Here is an 18,563-nt window from a genome sequence, read left to right on the forward strand (position 1 = left end):
ATTTTAAGGAGATGTTAACTTTACATTTCTGCGTGTCCTACTTTCAAATACCATGCACCCTGCCTTGTGAGCTACAAGGCTTACATAGGGGTGACTTATTATTTAAAAGAGAGGTTTTCTCCTGTCACAAACTGTCATTTTGACAGGTCAGGCTGCATGTTTAAGACTGCAGCCGTCCGGCTACAGTGATGGTCTAGAGTCATGTTTGTCTTGTCACACTTGTGGATGGCAGAGCAGTGCTGCAGTCCATAGGTGACCTTAAACTTTCCATGACATGGGTGTATTTTGATGCACCATATACTATAGCCTTCTAGGAAAGTTAAGCCAGTTAGGAGTAAGCCAATTCCACTCACATCGGTGCTGGCTGGAAATAAAAAAGCACATCCATGTAAAGAAGTCTTTGTTCCCCTTTATTTACAGCAGTCAATCTCAGCGCTGCAATTAGAAAAAGCTTGGCACACCCCATGGAACATGCTGCCTTCAAACAAATCACCAACAGAGTATGCTAGCTTTTATCACTCATCACAGACAAGCCTGCATTAGCAAGTAAACGCCACGTGTGTGAAATAATGCCATCGTACGTGACTTGGGTTCCCCAGTCCTACCTGTCTTCTCATTTCTCTGAGGCCAAGAAACATGATTTAATGCTAATCCGCCTTGGCGTCTCCAGCGAAAGGAATTGGTGCCTCCCAAGTAGTAGTCTTGGCTCACCACTCAGTGTTGTCTTTGCGGGTATACACCAATGAAACGCTGCTACGCTTACTATGTGTATGCCCGGCCATGCTAAACCACAGGCAAAAACTTCTACATTCATTTTTAAGATCTTTGCAAGTCAGGTCGGGTCACCCAGCTATAATAGCCTTACTAAGAAGAGACTCATGCAAGGCCGTGAGGTTCCTTAACTTCACTTCTAAGGAGCTGTAAGAGTGCAGCGCCTGATCTGACTTTCTCCTACCACTCAACTTCCCAGTTGAGGGTCGCTTCAGGTACGTTTTGAACCCTAGCTTCAGTTTTACTGCGGCAATGAGGCCCCACTGTATCCCATCATGGCTCTGACCCATGCGTGGGTCCCGTGCTCAATGTGCCACTGGATTCAAGCTAATCTGGCTGATGAGTGGTGATGCACCGAAACCTGTCCTAGGATGCTTGTTTCCAGTCCAGGGAGAACCTGGCTTGGCAGTTCAGGGGAGCAGGGTCAAGACTGATTTGTATATGGCTGGGCCCAAACTGTGGTGGCATGGTGAGCAAAAGAACGATGGATTTAAACCAGATCAGTGACTCTGGGTGAAGGTTTGATATGTAGAGCAGTCCGTCCAACTTCTTTTTGTGTTGCTATATATTTGGTTGGTGACTGACTAACTGAGCCTCCTTCAGGTGCCTCTTTAGTCAGCGTACTGGTAAGTTATTTTTTTTGCTTCCCCTTGCCATTTGTCCTGCATATTATTAATCTGTATTGCAAATGCATTTTACTCATGTAGAGGCGGAGAAATAGTCTGCCTTTCCTGAATTTTACAGCAAATATCTTGTTAAAGGAGTTCTGTTCTTTTGGTTGAATTAGAACATGCTCTTTACCTTGGCCTTCCTAAATATCTACTGAATAGACTCCTAGTCATTCAGCGTGTTGGAATACAGAGCATGTGTGTAATCGACTGGCCACTTTGCCTTGGCTCACAGTTGCAGAGAGCCCCATTTAAAACTCCATGCCTAGTAGCATCATGTCATAAATTTGAAGGGCCCTTATCTACCCCCACACTCCTAAGTCATCTTTGCTTCTCTTCGCTGTCTTAAAAAAAAAATCGTGCCTTAATGACCCAAATAGGCGGCCAACATTTTTCCTGGAAAGAGCTTCCTTTAAAGCTTCATTTCATTAAAAATTATGTAATCTTAAAGAAAAAAATTAAATCGCAAATCTTCACTCTTTTGTTATCTCCTGTGTTTAGTTAGAATAAAGTGTCCGATCACCTTTGTTGGAAGCTATGCCCTAAACAGGATGGACATGTCTTCAGTGTGATCTCCCTCTGCCCACTCCACCAGGACTTGAAACCTTGCAGCAGCATGTCTTAATAATGGAGATTTCTTGGTAGTCCTGTTTAGCGCTCCTCATGCTTTTTGAACACATCAACACTAGCATTTGTTTCTCAAAGTGGATGTGTTATATGAAGTCTGTTCTTTTTAGCTTTCCTCAAAGATGTACTGCCACCACATCCCTATAGCTTTAACTTAATTAAATGATCCCGCTTTGTAGCCATTAGAGATCATAACACTTTACTCCCCGCTACTATTAACCATTAGAGGCTCTCATTACATATACTTAACTTTATTCATAGCTTATCATTCAGCCAGGGATGAAATGTCTTTAACTGTGTATGTAGTTCTCATGGAATATGTGCGAAAAACGATGCTTGCTTGACATCACTCCATGACTGAAAATACACTGTGCAGCATTGTTTCTGCAAGATATTTGGATTCTTAATAGTTGGTCAAATGAGAGGCCCTTGGGCGGGGAACAGAAATATACAGCCACAGTCGCAGCATCTTCGGTCATACGTCCTATGCATATGCAAGTATTTAAGATCTGTTTAGCTAACTTATTGTGAAGCCACTTTCAGCGTATTTGTGATCAGACCTGTCAAGGGTTTTAATTGAATAGTGTTCTTGCACTAGATCTTCCTGTGCATTGGCATCCATTCCATAAAGGCGTACACTGTCTCATCTCAAGACTTTGCCTTTCAATTCTCATTTTCATCCTACTTTTATAAATCTCCTGCACTGATTTACTGATTTATTTGTGCTGACATCTTTTATCCTTGTCCCACATCCAAACTGTAATCACGATCATGGAGGAAATACAGTGCTGTTTCTTTTACAAAATCCATCCACTTATCCAGGAAACTAGAGCCACACACATCCTGCAATCCTTGCCTTACCTTTTCTGTTACTTGTGGTTTGGTTGGGACTCCAGTTTGTTTGCCCTCTTTAACACTGTACTGACAGAGTCTGTGGTTTAGGTATGATAGATTATTTGCTTTGACTATACTTGCAGTAGTTTTGTTCAGTAAAACTGAATGTGCCAATGAACGGAGTAATTACAAGGCAGGAGGTTATCTCTATGCTTTCATTTAAAAATAACAATACAGAGAAGTATTATCAGTTCTAGTATTTATTATTCCTTGTTTTTCTGTAATCTTATCAATTCTAGGCAGTTCTTTATTGTCACCACATAATGTTAGAAAAGTAGCATGAGATTTTTAGCTCCTCTTGTACAGTCTCATGTGTCCTTATATTACATTAATGAAATGGAAATGGTAATGTTTCATAGGTTTTGCATCTATTTTTACGTATGTGAAAAGTGGAGGTATTGAATTCATGGTACAGTTCATCTGTTCCAGAATATTTAACAGCATTTTATTTCTTTTTCTGGTAGAGATTTTTCAGGTTTTGAGAGAGAAATGTAAGCGAATTCATAAGGCTTTACAAGGGTAAGTGTATTCATAATATTTGTAAAGCATCTTAACTTCATTAAAACATGGTGACCGTGTCTGACCCATTTCACATTATTTTGTATGATTTGAGTGCTATTTTAGGTGATAAACCCCATCACTAAACTGGTGCACTATATATATATATATATATATATATATCTGGTAAAAGAAGTACTCACAGTAAACAAAAACAGGTATGTTTTCCCACTTATGGAGCTTTGATTAACAGATCTAAGCTTCATAGATCGCTATGCTGGCTATTTCTTATATGTATATATTTCCACCCTCTGGTTCTACCTTGGGGGCCTTTGTGACGGCATAGACATTGTCTGAATTAGAATTGACATTGGTGGCTTTGACTGGCCTCAACACACAGTTGGAGAGAAAATGTATTAAAACATAATTTAGTTCAGTTTATGGATTAATTGCTTAGTCACTTAAAATCTTTGCATCAAACAACTGTTTTAAAACTCACAATACATTTTGGTACTTAAAATCGACTAAGACTAGGTGCTGAAACTTATTTAAAATGTCAAGGTACAATAGAATTGTTTTAATTCATAGTCAAAGGCCTTGTGCAAAAGATGTTTGAAATGCCAAGTTTACAACTTAAAACATAAAGCATAAAATACATTTAAAGCGCGAACTTGCAACCTAAAACATTTTTTTTAATCCATATTCAAAGACTGTGTGCATGTTTAAGATTGGCATATTATATGGTAGGTAAAACGTTTTTTTTAAAAAAAAATTTTTTAATTCCATGGTCCACATCCGTCTCATTGGTCCATCGGGAAGGTTAGTATTTCCTAATAAATAAAATGTGATGGAGTGCAAGTGCAGACGGTGCCCCAGTGTTGTATTAAATTGTTTTTGTTCAGGGTTTTGGGGAAGGGTGGTTCAATTGTCCTTCTGTTTGTGTTTCTCAGCATGCCTGATGGGATATGCTACGGTGCAGCCTTTCTTCCACCTTCAGCAGAAATTTGACAAAACGGCAGTTCAGCTGGGTTTCCCCGAATCAAAACAGGCTAGCACTGCCTGCATTCTCGAGTGGATTCCCCTTTGATTGAAAGCTTTTATCAGTAGCCGACTCCTTTCACCTTGTACTGTTTTGCAAGTGCCGACTAGGTAAAGGAGATCTTCCTTCCCAACCTTGCATAGGCGACAGATGTCAGGGAGGCTCCTCCGTTGCCAGGTTCGAAGATGATCTCTTGTGGGTAATAAGCCCAGCCGGTATCTTAAAACTGCAACTTGACAGTGGCTGGGTATCTGGGAGTAAAATATTTTTGAGGGGCAAGGTTTTCATAGCTGTTTAACGTCATCCATCTATGCACTCTTTTTGATAGCAAGCCATTATCTTCGATGACAGTGTGGATTTTTAGGGACTTCCAGGCCATCTACTTGAATACCTGATGGCTCATGGGAGTGTCCCAAAGTTGTATAAGCCATACGAGTTGAAGTTATTCTTGTAGGTAGCCCTTGCTGGCGACCAGTCGAGATACTAATGTTGTGGTCCCCTAAGCGATTCACTCCCGTATGTAATTGTTTGCAGGAGTTTTGCTCTTATTACTTAAAGTAGAGGAGAGTTTTTTCTATAGATTTTTTAGAGTTATAGCCAGCGCTTACCCTTTCCTTTGTGTCTCCTCCTTCTGGGCTGTAAAAGAGCCTTTCTTATCAATAATGACCCCTACGTATTTGTACTCGTTGCTTTCATTCCGGGTCCCACCCCAAAACAACAACTGTTTTTTTGTTAAATGTCATGGTTTTAGTTTTCCGAAGTTGATGGTCCAATCGTTGGCCAGGGAGTAGGTCTTAACAGTCCACTCTTAGTTAGGGACTGAATGCTTAGCCAGGCTTTTTAATTTGGAGAAAAACAAATGAATAGCTTGTTAAGAGCATTTTAAAATATAATTTCAAAAAGGAAAACCAATAGTAAGAAATGGCACAATGCTCTACCCCCGATCTAGCTTTGGGCGAACATAATCGGTCTTATGATCTAATTTGCAGACTCCATGCATTGAATGTATGGCTGTGTCCTTTATCATACTGTCTGAACCAATTCTAAAGATATTGGACAGATTTTAATGATCTTGGCTTTGAACTATTTTTATCCGTTTTTTAAGTTGGTCGATACCAGGGGTGTTTTGCAAATGACCCACACGTGCACAAAATCATCATGTTTCAAGGAGTTCAGAAGATCATCTGATATTCTGAAAGTAACAATTCTGGGATTCCGATTTTCCATTCTGCATGATTTTGCCTGTTGCATATCACAGTACCTTGTATATTTTTTTTCAGCATAATTGACTTTCAAACGCCTGATTCTAGGGTAGTGATTGAGGAGTTGCGTATGTGAAAGAAACACGTTAGTTAGATTCCTCACCTTAGGCGTCAGGCTGGATCCGGAAAGATTTTTGTAGCAATACCCCTTGCGCGTCGCTAGGCGTCGTCTGCGGCTCCGCGTCCGTCGTTGGCGTCGTGCGACGGAATGACGTCGTTGGAGTTCTTAGACGCCGCCCTCGCGCGCAGACATCAGTTCTTCGTTTTCCGCGCCAGATAGCGCCAATCCGGGAAGAGCTTAACCCGTTAGTCAATTTTTGCCAAAACGTTTTGACTCTTTTTGGTCTTCTGTCGACTCGACTCTGGTGCCGGTAGGATGCCTGGATTTAAGGCCTGTGACTCCTGTCATCGCCTGATGTCGGTGACGGATCACCATCGCCGGTGCCTTTACTGCCTGGGGGCCGACCACGACGCGGAGTCGTGCCCCGATTGTCAGGCCTTGACCTCGAAGGCTAGGCGGGAGCGGTCCCGTAAGCTTCTTGAGCTTCGGCACTCGGCTCCGCGCCGCTCACGGTCCCGGTCCAGGAGGAGGTCCAAGGACCGGTTGCAGAGCCGCAGTCACCATCATCGCTCGTCTGGCTCGGAGTCTTCGGGTAAATCGAAGCGATCAAAGAAGTCCAAGAGGCGACACCACTCTTCGGACTCCCCTCTCCGGTCGCGTGACTCGGCCGAGGGTCAGGGTGGTCCCACCCCCGCGGCTCCGCCGGAGCTGCAGTAGCCGCGTCCGTCTCCATACCCGCCGGTCCCTGGGACTGACGCGACTCCGGCGGAGGTGAGTGCCTTCCTCTCGGCCATGAGGGGCCTGGCTCCGCCGTCGACGCCTGCCGGCGCGCCTTCAGGCCCCGTGGGCAAGACTGGGCGACCTCGCGTGCCGGCGCCATCGACTACTTCGGTCCGACGCCGCAGGTCCCCGAGGGATCCAGGCCTGGATCTCTGTCGGCGGCGTTCCCCGGTTTAGCCCCTGTCCGGACCCGACGCCAGCACAGCGCTGCCCGGCGCCGCACCCAACGCCGATGGATGACCGTTTCATCTACCGTCCGCCTCCGATCGTTCCTCCTGTTTATCAGGAATCGGATGACTGGGGCGACTTGAAGAGGTCTGAGGACCCTATGGCCCTCCAGGGTCAACTTTCACAGGACTGGGCAGACGAACTGGGGGATGCCAGTGGTCTGGACACTTCGCCGGACGCTGGCTTCATCTCTCCTCCGACTGTGGCTTCGGAGGAAGGTGCAGCTTTTTCATTGGTGCTGCGCAAGGCGGCCGAAGCCCTGGGACTCGAGTTGCCTGCTGTGCCCGTGAGGACTAATATCCTCGCAGAGGTGCTTCAACCGTCAGCAAGCGCCACAGAGCCTCTGCTGCAGTTCAATGAGGCCCTCATTGACGTTCTGCAAGGCACTTGGTCCAAGCCCTCCACAGTTCCTCCTGTGGATCGGAACGTGGCCCGGCGCCACCGCCCTGCTTCGGGCGACCCCAGTTTCCTGTCCCAACACCCCACCCCCGAGAGCCTGGTTATCCAGGCCTCCACTTCCCAATCCTCCTTCCCGTCCGCTCCTCCTGATCGGGAATCCAAGAGGCTGGAACAGTTCGGAAAGAAACTGTTCTCTTCCCTGAGTTTGGGCCTGCGGTCTTTAAACACCGCTTGCCTCTTGGACCGTTTCTCCCACTCTCTGTGGGATGCGGTGGAGGACGTGCTGCCACTGTGTCCGGAGGAGGCCCGGACACGTCTCTCCCAGGCACTTGCTGACGGGCGAGATTCAGCGCGACATGCCATACGGTGTGGACTTGACACCACGGACTCGCTGGGTAGGGCGATTTCCACCACGGTGGTGCTCCGGCGCCACGCCTGGCTGAGGTCCACGTCTTTTTCGGGGGATGTCCAGAGTACCCTCATGGATATACCCTTTGATGGCGCTAGTCTTTTTGGTGAGAAGGCGGATAGTGCGCTGGCTCGTTTTAAGGACTCCCGGGCTACGGCCACGTCTTTGGGTCTCTCGGCCCCACGGCCGCACACTTCCGCCTTTCGCCCCTTTCGTGGCCAAGGAAGGGGCGCCTCCTCACGTACGCCTAGCCACCGGCCGCAGAACCAACCTGCACGCGGTCGCGGGTTCCGCCGTGGCCGTTCTAGACGACAACGCGGTCAGTCCACATCCACCCCGGCAGCATCCGCCTCAAAGCCCTCCTAGTCCGAGCTTTCAGGCCCATTCCACGCCAGTGGGCGGCAGAGTTCGCCATCACCTGCTCCACTGGCGCTCCATCACCTCGGACAGGTGGGTGCTGCAAATCGTCCGAAGGGGCTACTCCCTCCCCTTCGAGACGACCCCTCCAGCCATGCCACCACAGTGCCACCGTATATCGGAGGATCACTTGAATCTTCTGCGGGAGGAAGTTACGGCCCTCTTGGCCAAAGAGGCCATCGAGCGCATTTGTGGTCCAGTAGTAGGCCGTGGTTGCTATTCCCACTACTTTCTGGTTCCCAAGAAGGGCAAAGGGGGCCTACGCCCTATCTTGGACCTCAGGAGCGTCAACACCTTCCTCCGGAAGGAACGGTTCAAGATGCTGACTTTAGCTCAGGTTCTGGCTGCCCTCGACCCTGGAGACTGGATGGTAACGTTGGACTTGCAGGACGCCTATTTTCACATCCCCGTCCTGCCGGCCCACCGGCGTTGCATGCGGTTCACGGTGGGTCAGGAGCACTTTCAGTTCACCGTGCTCCCCTTCGGCCTCACCAGTGCCCCTCGGGTGTTCACGAAAGTGATGGCGGTGGTCGCAGCTCATCTGCGCAAATCGGGGGTTCCAGTCTTCCCCTATCTCGACGACTGGCTGTTGAAGGCGGGCTCGCCCCAGCAAGTCGTCTCCCACCTCCAGACTGCGCCGACCTCCTGCATTTGCTGGGGTTCTCCATCAACGTGCCGAAGTCACACCTGAGTCCGTCCCAGAAGCTCCTCTTCATCGGAACGGTTCTCGATTCGGCGCAGTTCCGGGCTTATCCTCCGGAACAGTGGGTCCGGGATATTCAGGCTCTGATTCCCATCTTTCGGCCTCTATCCTGGGTTTCGGTCAGGTTGGTGCTGCGGCTTCTGGGGCTGATGGCCTCCTGCATCCTGTTGGTGCATTACGCCAGGTGGCGAATGCGGGCTCTGCAGTGGGACCTGAAGTTTTAGTGGGCCCAGCATCGAGGCAAACTGTCGGACCATGTCTTGATCTCGGAGGGCACTGCGAAACAGTTGCAGTGGTGGCTCACGGACCGCGATTGGGTCAGCGGCAGATGCCTCTCCCTACCCCAACCTGAGCACGTAGTAGTGACGGACGCGTCCCTCCTGGGATGGGGGGGGGCCACATGGGAGAAGCGGAGATCAGAGGACTGTGGTCTCTGGCGGATGCTCAACTCCACATCAACCTTTTGGAGCTGAGAGCGATCCGACTTGCACTGAAAGCCTTCCTTCCCTCTGTCCGGTGAAGTGTTGTGCAGGTCTTCACGGACAACACCACCGCCATGTGGTATTGCAACAAACGGGGTGGGGTCGTGGACCCTTTGTCAGGAGGCTCTGCGCCTCTGGACATGGCTGGAACACCAGGGCATCACCCTGGTGGTTCAACATCTGGCGGGCTCTCTGAACGCCAGAGCAGACTAACTCGGCCGCTGGTGCATGATGGATCACGAATGGCGTCTGAACTCGGACGTGGCGCAAGGTCTCTTTCTGCAGTGGGGAGAGCCTTGGTTAGATCTATTCGCCACCGAAGAGAACGCGCAATGTCAGCAGTTCTGCGTGTTGGAATTTCCAAGGCAGCACTCGCTCGGATACGCTTTTTGTCACAAGTGAAGCTGCGGTCTGTTGTACGCCTTTCCGCCTATACCACTTCTGCCCAGAGTGCTGAAGAAGATCAGGCGCGACCGGGCCCAAGTTATCTTAGTGGCTCCGGATTGGGCACGAAGGTTCTGGTATCCCGAGCTACTCAGTATGTCCATCGATCCCCGATACGACTGCCTCTTCAGGAGGACCTTCTGTCGCAGCAGCAGGGGACGGTCCTCCACCCGAACCTGTCCAGCCTCCACCTCCATGCGTGGAGTTTGGGCGGCGGCAGTTGATGCCATTTGACTTGCCTCCTGAAGTCTGTGATGTCAGTCTGGCAGCCAGGCGTCCCTCCACAAAGACGGTATACGCCTGCCGGTGGAACAAATTTGTGGCATGGTGCACAGCAAAGGCTGTGGATCCCCTTTCTGCCCCTCTTTCTGAGGTTCTCCTCTTTCTTCTTTCTTTGGCCCAGCAGGGCTCTGCTTTGGGCACCTTGAAAGGTCATGTTGCTGCAATCTCTGCTTTCTTACGGCTTCCTGATCAGCCTTCTCTTTTCAAGTCCCCTGTTGTTTCACGTTTTCTCAAAGGCATTACTCACATGTTCCCTCCTGTCCCCTTCGTAATGCCTCAGGGTGACTTGAATCTTGTTCTGACTTTTCTGATATGCGCTCCTTTTGAGCCTCTTCACAATTGTCCCATTCGTCTTCAGACCCTGAAAACCGCTTTCCTGGTAGCCATCACCTCGGCTAGACGGGTGAGTGAGGTCCAGGCTCTGTCATCTAAGCCTCCCTTCTTTTTTACCGAAAGTGGTGACCCCCTTTCACATCGGGCAATCTGTCACTTTGCCCACCTTCTTTCCGCATCCTTCAAAAGAGGAAGAGAGGCTCCACCGTCTGGACCCAAAACGGGCGCTGTCCTTTTATTTGGACCGCACCAAACCGTTCCGGGTGGACGACCAACTTTTTGTTGGATACGTAGGAGCTAAGAAGGGAAAAGCGGTACACAAACGGACCATCTCACGGTGGGTCGTGTTGTGTATTAAACTTTGTTACTCCTTGTCAAAAAAGGACCCTCCTGTTGGGTTGAGGGCCCATTCCACCCGGGCCACAGCGGCTACTACTGCCCTGGGCCTGGGAGTTCCCTTGCGGGACATCTGTCATGGGGCGACGTGGGCTTCACTGCACACGTTTGCCAAGCACTATTGCCTGGACAGCCAAGTCCGGAGAGACGGCTTCTTTGGCTGTTCTGTTCTCCAGGACTTTCTGGTGTGATCTTGGTTCGCAGACCCACCACCGGGGTTGGTATTGCTGGGGTATCTATTCTAAGGTGAGGAATCTAACGTGTTTCTTTCAGATGAACAAGTTACTTACCTTCGGTAACGATGTATCTGTAAGAAACATTAGTTAGATTCCTCACCGACTCACCCATCCTCCCCGTTCTGCGAACTGACATCTAGGGTTAAGGTTATCCTTTTCAGGGCCCTAGATTTTTTGGCACCAGTGTCGGTCTCTTGCATGGCTCTGCGTTCCTGGCGCGGAAAGCTATATACAAGAACCGACGTCCGTGCGCGAGGGCGGCGTCTAAGTACTCCGACATCATTCCGGCACACGACGCCAACGACGAACGCGGAGCCGCAGACGACGCCTAGCGACGCGCAAGGGGTATTGCTACAAAAATCTTTCCGGATCCAGCCTGACGCCTGGGGATATTCTAAGGTGAGGAATCGAACTAACTAATGTTTCTTACAGATACATCGTTACCGAAGGTCGGGGGCAGACTACAAAATTTCCTTCACGTCTGGGAGTCAATCACATCAGACAAGTGGGTGATCCAAATTATTCGTTCAGGGTACTGCCTAGAACTCACATCTACTCCCCCCAACATTCCACCCAGGCAACGCCCAATGTCACAAGAACATTTCACGTTACTAAAGCAGGAGGTGATTTCCCTCCTACAAAAACACGCAATAGAACAGGTCCCCCACAATCAGCAAAATATAGGGGTCTACTCCCTATATTTTCTAATACCGAAAAGAGACGAGACTACGACCTATCTTAGATCTCCGACCTCTAAACACATACATACATTCGGACCATTTTCACATGGTAACACTTCAGCAGGTACTTCCGCTCCTCTCCCAGGACTACTTTCTCACCACACTGGACTTGAAAGACACGTACTTTCACATTCCGGTACACCATGTCCACAGAAAGTACCTCAGATTCGTAGTGGACGGGCAACACTACCAGTTCAAGGTGCTCCCATTCGGGGTCACAACAGCACCACGGGTATTTACCAAGTGCCTAGCGATAGTGGCATTATTTTACAGAACAAGGGAACCCAAAGGAATTAAGACAGGGACCTTGGGCAATTTCATGTTATAGAGAACAGTGGTCCCTATTCAGGAGGAATACAGTGTGATAGATAACCATACACTTAGAATAGAATGTATGTCTTTTGTCCAGCTGGACAAGAATTTATTTTCATAGTATTTTTCAAAAGTACTATCAAATTAAACATTCAAATGACAAGTGGGCACAGCCGTGACCAACAGAACACAAGACAGAACAATGAACACAGAATTGGCCAAAAGGCAAGCCAAAATGGGTCTGTAAAGTTGTTCTCAGTATAGACAGACACAAATTAATCATTGAACACCATTGCACAATGTGTTATAGCTTGAGTCTAGTGCATAGGGTGTTTGGGTGTCGACGACGTTTCGATGCCACATTAAATATAGGGCATCATCTTCAGGACAAACAAATAATGCATTGCTGTCTTGATAATATATCACACCTTTTTTACAATTCTAAGGTGGCAGAGAGTCGACGGTTCATTATAGGCGCAGGAGCGCTCAACATCTGGACTTTGGGGGTTGCTGACACCAGCGGGATCAATTCTGTTTGCTTTATGGCAGAAAGTCCTGTTGGGTGCTGTGTGCCAGCTGTTGGAGAATGCACGATCGCATTACTTCAGTGAGCGTGGGCAGTATCGCCACATCTGTTGGGTGCTGTGTGCCAGCTGTTGGAGAATGCACGATCGCATTACTTCAGTGAGCGTGGGCAGTATCGCCACATCTTGAAGCAGATGTGGCGATACTGCCCACGCTCACTGAAGTAATGCGATCGTGCATTCTCCAACAGCTGGCACACAGCACCCAACAGGACTTTCTGCCAAAAAGCAAACAGAATTGATCCCGCTGGTGTCAGCAACCCCCAAAGTCCAGATGTTGAGCGCTCCTGCGCCTATAATGAACCGTCGACTCTCTGCCACCTTAGAATTGTAAAAAAGGTGTGATATATTATCAAGACAGCAGTGCATTATTTGTTTGTCCTGAAGATGATGCCCTATATTTAATGTGGCATCGAAACGTCGTCGACACCCAAACACCCTATGCACTAGACTCAAGCTATAACACATTGTGCAATGGTGTTAAATGATTAATTTGTGTCTGTCTATACTGAGAACAACTTTACAGACCCATGTTGGCTTGCCTTTTGGCCAATTCTGTGTTCATTGTTCTGTCTTGTGTTCTGTTGGTCACGGCTGTGCCCACTTGTCATTTGAATGTTTTATTTGATACTACTTTTGAAAAATACTATGAAAATAAATTCTTGTCCGGCTGGACAAAAGACATACATTCTATTCTAAGTGTACGGTTATCTATCACACTGTATTCCTCCTGAATAGGGACCACTGTTCTCTATAACATGAAATAGCGATCGTGGCGGCACACCTCAGAAGACCGCACATTCACGTCTTCCCGTATCTGGACGACTGGCTGATAAAAGCCGCGTCCTACAACCAATGTGTACACCCCACTGCCACTACAATCCAGCTACTTCACCAACTAGGCTTCACGGTGAACCACCAAAAGTCCCAGCTAACGCCATCCCACATAAAGCAATACCTCGGTGCCACCATAGACACCTCAAAAGCCATTGCCTACCCCAATCCGGCAAGGATCGCAAGCATTCAAGCTTTGCGTCAAAGATTCATACTTCAACACTCCCTCCCAGCAAGAGTGTTTATGCAACTGATGGGGATGATGGCCTCTTGCATTTTCATAGTGCCTCATGCAAGACTCCAGATGCGTCCACTCCAAGAGTGCTTAGAGCGCCAATGGAACCAGGCCCAGGGGCAACTGACAGATCTGGTGTTGGTAGACGGTCGCACCCATCGCTCTCTGCAGTGGTGGAACACCACAAATCTTTCCAGAGGTCGACCGTTCCTGGACCCGGTTCCACAAATAATCCTGACAAGACTCATCGCTCTCCGGCTGGGGAGCTCATCTACTACACCTCACAGTGCAAGGCACATGGACGCCGCAACAAAAGTTACTCCACATCAATCATCTGGAGCTACTGGCAATCTTTCTAGCCCTAAAATCCTTTCACACACAGATTTTAGGCAAGGCAGTCCTTATCCGCACGGACAACATGACCGCCATGTACTACATCCAAAAACAAGGCGGCACACACTCTCCACAGCTCTCTCAGCTAGCACAGAGCATATGGAGATGGGCAATTCCGCAAAAAATCTTTCTCCTAGCCCATCATGTCCCAGGAGTCCAGAACACCATGGCAGATCTGCTCAGCAGACAGACGCAGCAGATCCACGAGTGGGAACTTCACCCGCAAGTTCTTCACCCGTTCTTTCAAATGTGGGGGCATCCACAAATAGACCTATTCGCCACCCACGAAAACAAAAAATGCCCAAGCTTCGCCGCCAGATACCCACACCCATTGTCCAAAGGCAATGCGATATGGATGAACTGGTCAGGCAAATTTGCATACGCCTTTCCACCTCTCCCACTAATTCCATTAGTGGTGCGAAAGCTACAGCAGCACTCCCTCACACTCATTCTAGTAGCTCCAACATGGGCCAGACAACCATGGTACACCACGTTGCTGGAACTCTCAGTAGTGCCACACCAAAAATTACACCTCTCACCATGCCTCCTAACCCAGAACCATGGAGAGATCAGACAACCGACCCAGCTCAGCTCAACCTTGCGATCTGGCTCTTGAAATCCTAGAGTTCGGATACCTTAACCTTCCCCCCGACTGTATGAATGTTATCAGAGAAGCTAGGCGTCCTACCACTAGAGCCTGCTACGCTGCCAAGTGGAAAAGATTTGTTGTTTATTGTCATAACAACACAATCAACCCTCTAGACGCATCCATACAGCATATCATATGCTACTTACTACACCTACAAAGATGTAACCTAGCATATACATCTATTCGGCTACACCTCGCAGCAATTGCTGCTTACTTACAAAACAGACAGCACCTATCACTTTTCAGAGTGCCTGCCATTAAAGCCTTTATGGAAGGCCTAAAACGAATAATTCCCCCCTGAGTGCCACCCTCACCTGTGTGGAACTTAAATATAGTGCTCACAAGGCTAATGGGACCACCTTTTGAACCCTTGCATAAATGCGAATTGCAATTCCTCACATGGAAAACAGCTTTCCTTGTAGCCATCACCTCCCTTAGAAGGGTTAGTGAAATACAAGCACTTACTATACAAGAACCTTTTCTCCAAATGCACCCGAACAAGGTTCTCCTACGTACCAACCCAAAATTTCTACCCAAAGTCATCTCACCCTTTCATCTAAACCAATCGGTAGAATTACCGGGTTTTTTCTCGCAACCTCAAACTGTTGCAGAAAGGGCTCTACACACACTGGATGTTAAAAGGGCCTTACTTTACTATATCCAGAGAACACAACCTTTCAGAAAGACCAAACAACTGTTTGTCTATTTCTCTCCACCACATAAAGGCAACCCCATCTCTAAATCAGGGATAGCTAGGTGGATTGTAAAATGCATACAGATTTGCTACCACAAGGCAAAACGCACGCTATCTGTTCCCCCTAAAGCCCACTCTACACGAAAGATAGGGGCTTCTATGGCTTTTCTACGGAACATCCAATTAGATGATAGCTGCAAGGCAGCTACATGGTCAACACCGCACACTTTCACTAAACATTACTGTGTAGATGTGCAAACCAAGCAACAAGCTAGTGTGGGCCAGGCTGTACTAAAAACACTTTTTCAAACCACTGCAACAGATACCGGTGGTCGCCGCTAGGGTTGGGAACTGCTATATAGTCTATGCAAAAGTGTGTAATCTGCAGCTCATATGCCTCGAACGGAATATGCTACTTACCAGTATGCATCTGTTCTTGGCATGTAGAGCTGCAGATCTACACACGCCCACCCGCCTCCCCGGCTACCTGTATCTGTTCCAGTCTATCTTATTTAGATACAACACACATGGGTTTCTTCACTATTATTACTACGCTCCATCTCTCCCTGTTGGCGAAAAACAATCTGAGGATGGAGCCGAAGCCCATGTGTAATACAAACCAAGGGAGGAGTCACCAACCTCGTGACTTCCAAAGACTTTCCAAGAGGAAAAACAAACTGCAAACATCCGGGCCCTACACCAGATGGCGATCTATGCAAAAGTGTGTAGATCTGCAGCTCTACATGCCAAGAACAGATGCATACTGGTAAGTAGCATATTCCTTTCCACATTTCTGGTTTTCATGCACAGATTTTGGTGTACGCTCATGTCGCACGCTGCACAGTACACTCTAATGCTGGTTTTCTACTGGGGTATTTTTCATGCACTTATCCTGGTGCACGCTCGTGTCTCGTGTGGCCTGCACACATTTTGAGGCTGGTTTTCATACATGGATCCTGGTGTACGCTCGCATCTCTGGCTTCACAGTGCATTCTAATGCTGGTTTCCAACATAGCTGGCTTTAGCGCACGGATCCTGGTGCACGCTCATGTCTCACGTTGCGCAGCACATACTAATGATAGTTTTCCACAAATCGGGTTTTAATGCACATGTTCCTGTGAACGCTAGTTTCTCGCTGTACACAGCACTCTTAACGCTGGTTTCCCACACAGCTAATTTTCGCACGCAGATCCTGGTGCACGCTCATGCCTCACGCTGCTCGGCACACACTAATGATAGTTTTCATACATGGACCCTGGCACGCGCTAGTGTCTCACGCTTCACAGCACACTCTAATGCTGGTTTCCCACACGGCTGGTTGTCCTGCACGGATCCTGGTGCACGCCCATGCCTCACGCTGCACAGCACAATCTAATGCTGGTTATCAAATAAGTTTCTCCTACTGCTGGCAGGACATGCTTTCCTGCAACATTCAGCGCATCATGGGCGCTTTCACTTTCCAAGCAGCCCGGTACAATGGCGGCCGTTTCTTTGAATAGGTCTTGTATTTACAAGAGTTTGAGCTATTGGCATTGTAAAAGACAATGTCTTTTATTTGTGGTTATTAGCAAAACATAAATTAAAGGCATTGTCATTCACAATGTCAATAACTTAAACTCTGGCAAATGCGGGACCTATTGCATTGCAAATGCTTGTTATGAAATGTTTCATGGACTCTGCAGGATTAAAATGTTTCCGAAGCCGGTTTAGCTCTTGATGTGCAGGAAGTAAATTGCGCTTCAGTAAATGCACGTCTATTGCTGTGCTCATAAACCGTCCGCTCTCCCCAGTGTAACGTATAAATGCATGTGAAGTACATTTCTGGTATTGCGTGCTATAGCCCCCGATATTTCACATCACGGTGAAGTTGATCCTCTCCCTCTCCCTCTCCCTCTCTCACACTCCACTCGCTCTCCCTCTCCCTCTCCCACACTCTCTCCCTCTCCCACACTCTCTCCCTCTCCCACACTCTCTCCCACACTCTCCCCACACTCTCTCCCTCTCCCACACTCTCTCCCACACTCTCTCCCACACTCTCTCCCACACTCTCCCCACACTCTCTCCCACACTCTCTCCCACACTCTCTCCCACACTCTCTCCCACACTCTCTCCCACACTCTCTCCACTCTCTCTCCCTCCCACACTCTCTCCCTCCACACTCTCTCTCTCCCACACTCTCTCTCTCCCACACTCTCTCTCTCCCACACTCTCTCTCTCCCACACTCTCTCTCTCCCACACTCTCTCTCTCCCACACTCTCTCTCTCCCACACTCTCTCTCTCCCACACTCTCTCTCTCCCACACTCTCTCTCTCCCACACTCTCTCTCTCCCACACTCTCTCTCTCCCACACTCTCTCTCTCCCACACTCTCTCTCTCCCACACTCTCTCTCTCCCACACTCTCTCTCTCCCACACTCTCTCTCTCCCACACTCTCTCTCTCCCACACTCTCTCTCTCCCACACTCTCTCTCTCCCACACTCTCTCTCTCCCACACTCTCTCTCTCCCACACTCTCTCTCTCCCACACTCTCTCTCTCCCACACTCTCTCTCTCCCACACTCTCTCTCTCCCACACTCTCTCTCTCCCACACTCTCTCTCTCCCACACTCTCTCTCTCCCACTCTCTCTCCCACTCTCTCTCCCACTCTCTCTCCCACTCTCTCTCCCACTCTCTCTCCCACTCTCTCTCCCACTCTCTCTCCCACTCTCTCTCCCACTCTCTCTCCCACTCTCTCTCCCACTCTCTCTCCCACTCTCTCTCCCACTCTCTCTCCCACTCTCTCTCCCACCCACTCTCTCTCCCACCCACTCTCTCTCCCACCCACTCTCTCTCCCACCCACTCTCTCTCCCACCCACTCTCTCTCCCACCCACTCTCTCTCCCACCCACTCTCTCTCCCACTCTCTCTCCCACTCTCTCTCCCACTCTCTCTCCCACTCTCTCTCCCACTCTCTCTCCCACTCTCTCTCCCACTCTCTCTCCCACTCTCTCTCCCACTCTCTCTCCCACTCTCTCTCCCACTCTCTCTCCCACTCTCTCTCCCACTCTCTCTCCCACTCTCTCTCTCCCACTCTCTCTCTCCCACTCTCTCTCTCCCACTCTCTCTCTCCCACTCTCTCTCTCCCACTCTCTCTCTCCCACTCTCTCTCTCCCACTCTCTCTCTCCCACTCTCTCTCTCCCACTCTCTCTCTC

General features: G+C 48.8%; 1 protein-coding gene across 1 annotated transcript in view; it reads left to right on the forward strand.

Annotated features, from left to right (window-relative positions):
- The window catches only part of SPTLC1 (serine palmitoyltransferase long chain base subunit 1), a 341,715-nt gene that overhangs the window by 230,169 nt on the left and 92,983 nt on the right, over positions 1-18,563 (forward strand). The window contains exon 12 of the mRNA XM_085632720.1: positions 3,425-3,479. Within this exon, the coding sequence (XP_085488846.1) occupies positions 3,425-3,479 (55 nt within the window). The remainder of the gene's footprint in view (positions 1-3,424; positions 3,480-18,563) is intronic.

This window comes from Triturus cristatus, chromosome 2_1 (assembly GCF_964204655.1).
Source record: "Triturus cristatus chromosome 2_1, aTriCri1.1, whole genome shotgun sequence".
Lineage (NCBI taxonomy): Eukaryota > Metazoa > Chordata > Amphibia > Caudata > Salamandridae > Triturus > Triturus cristatus.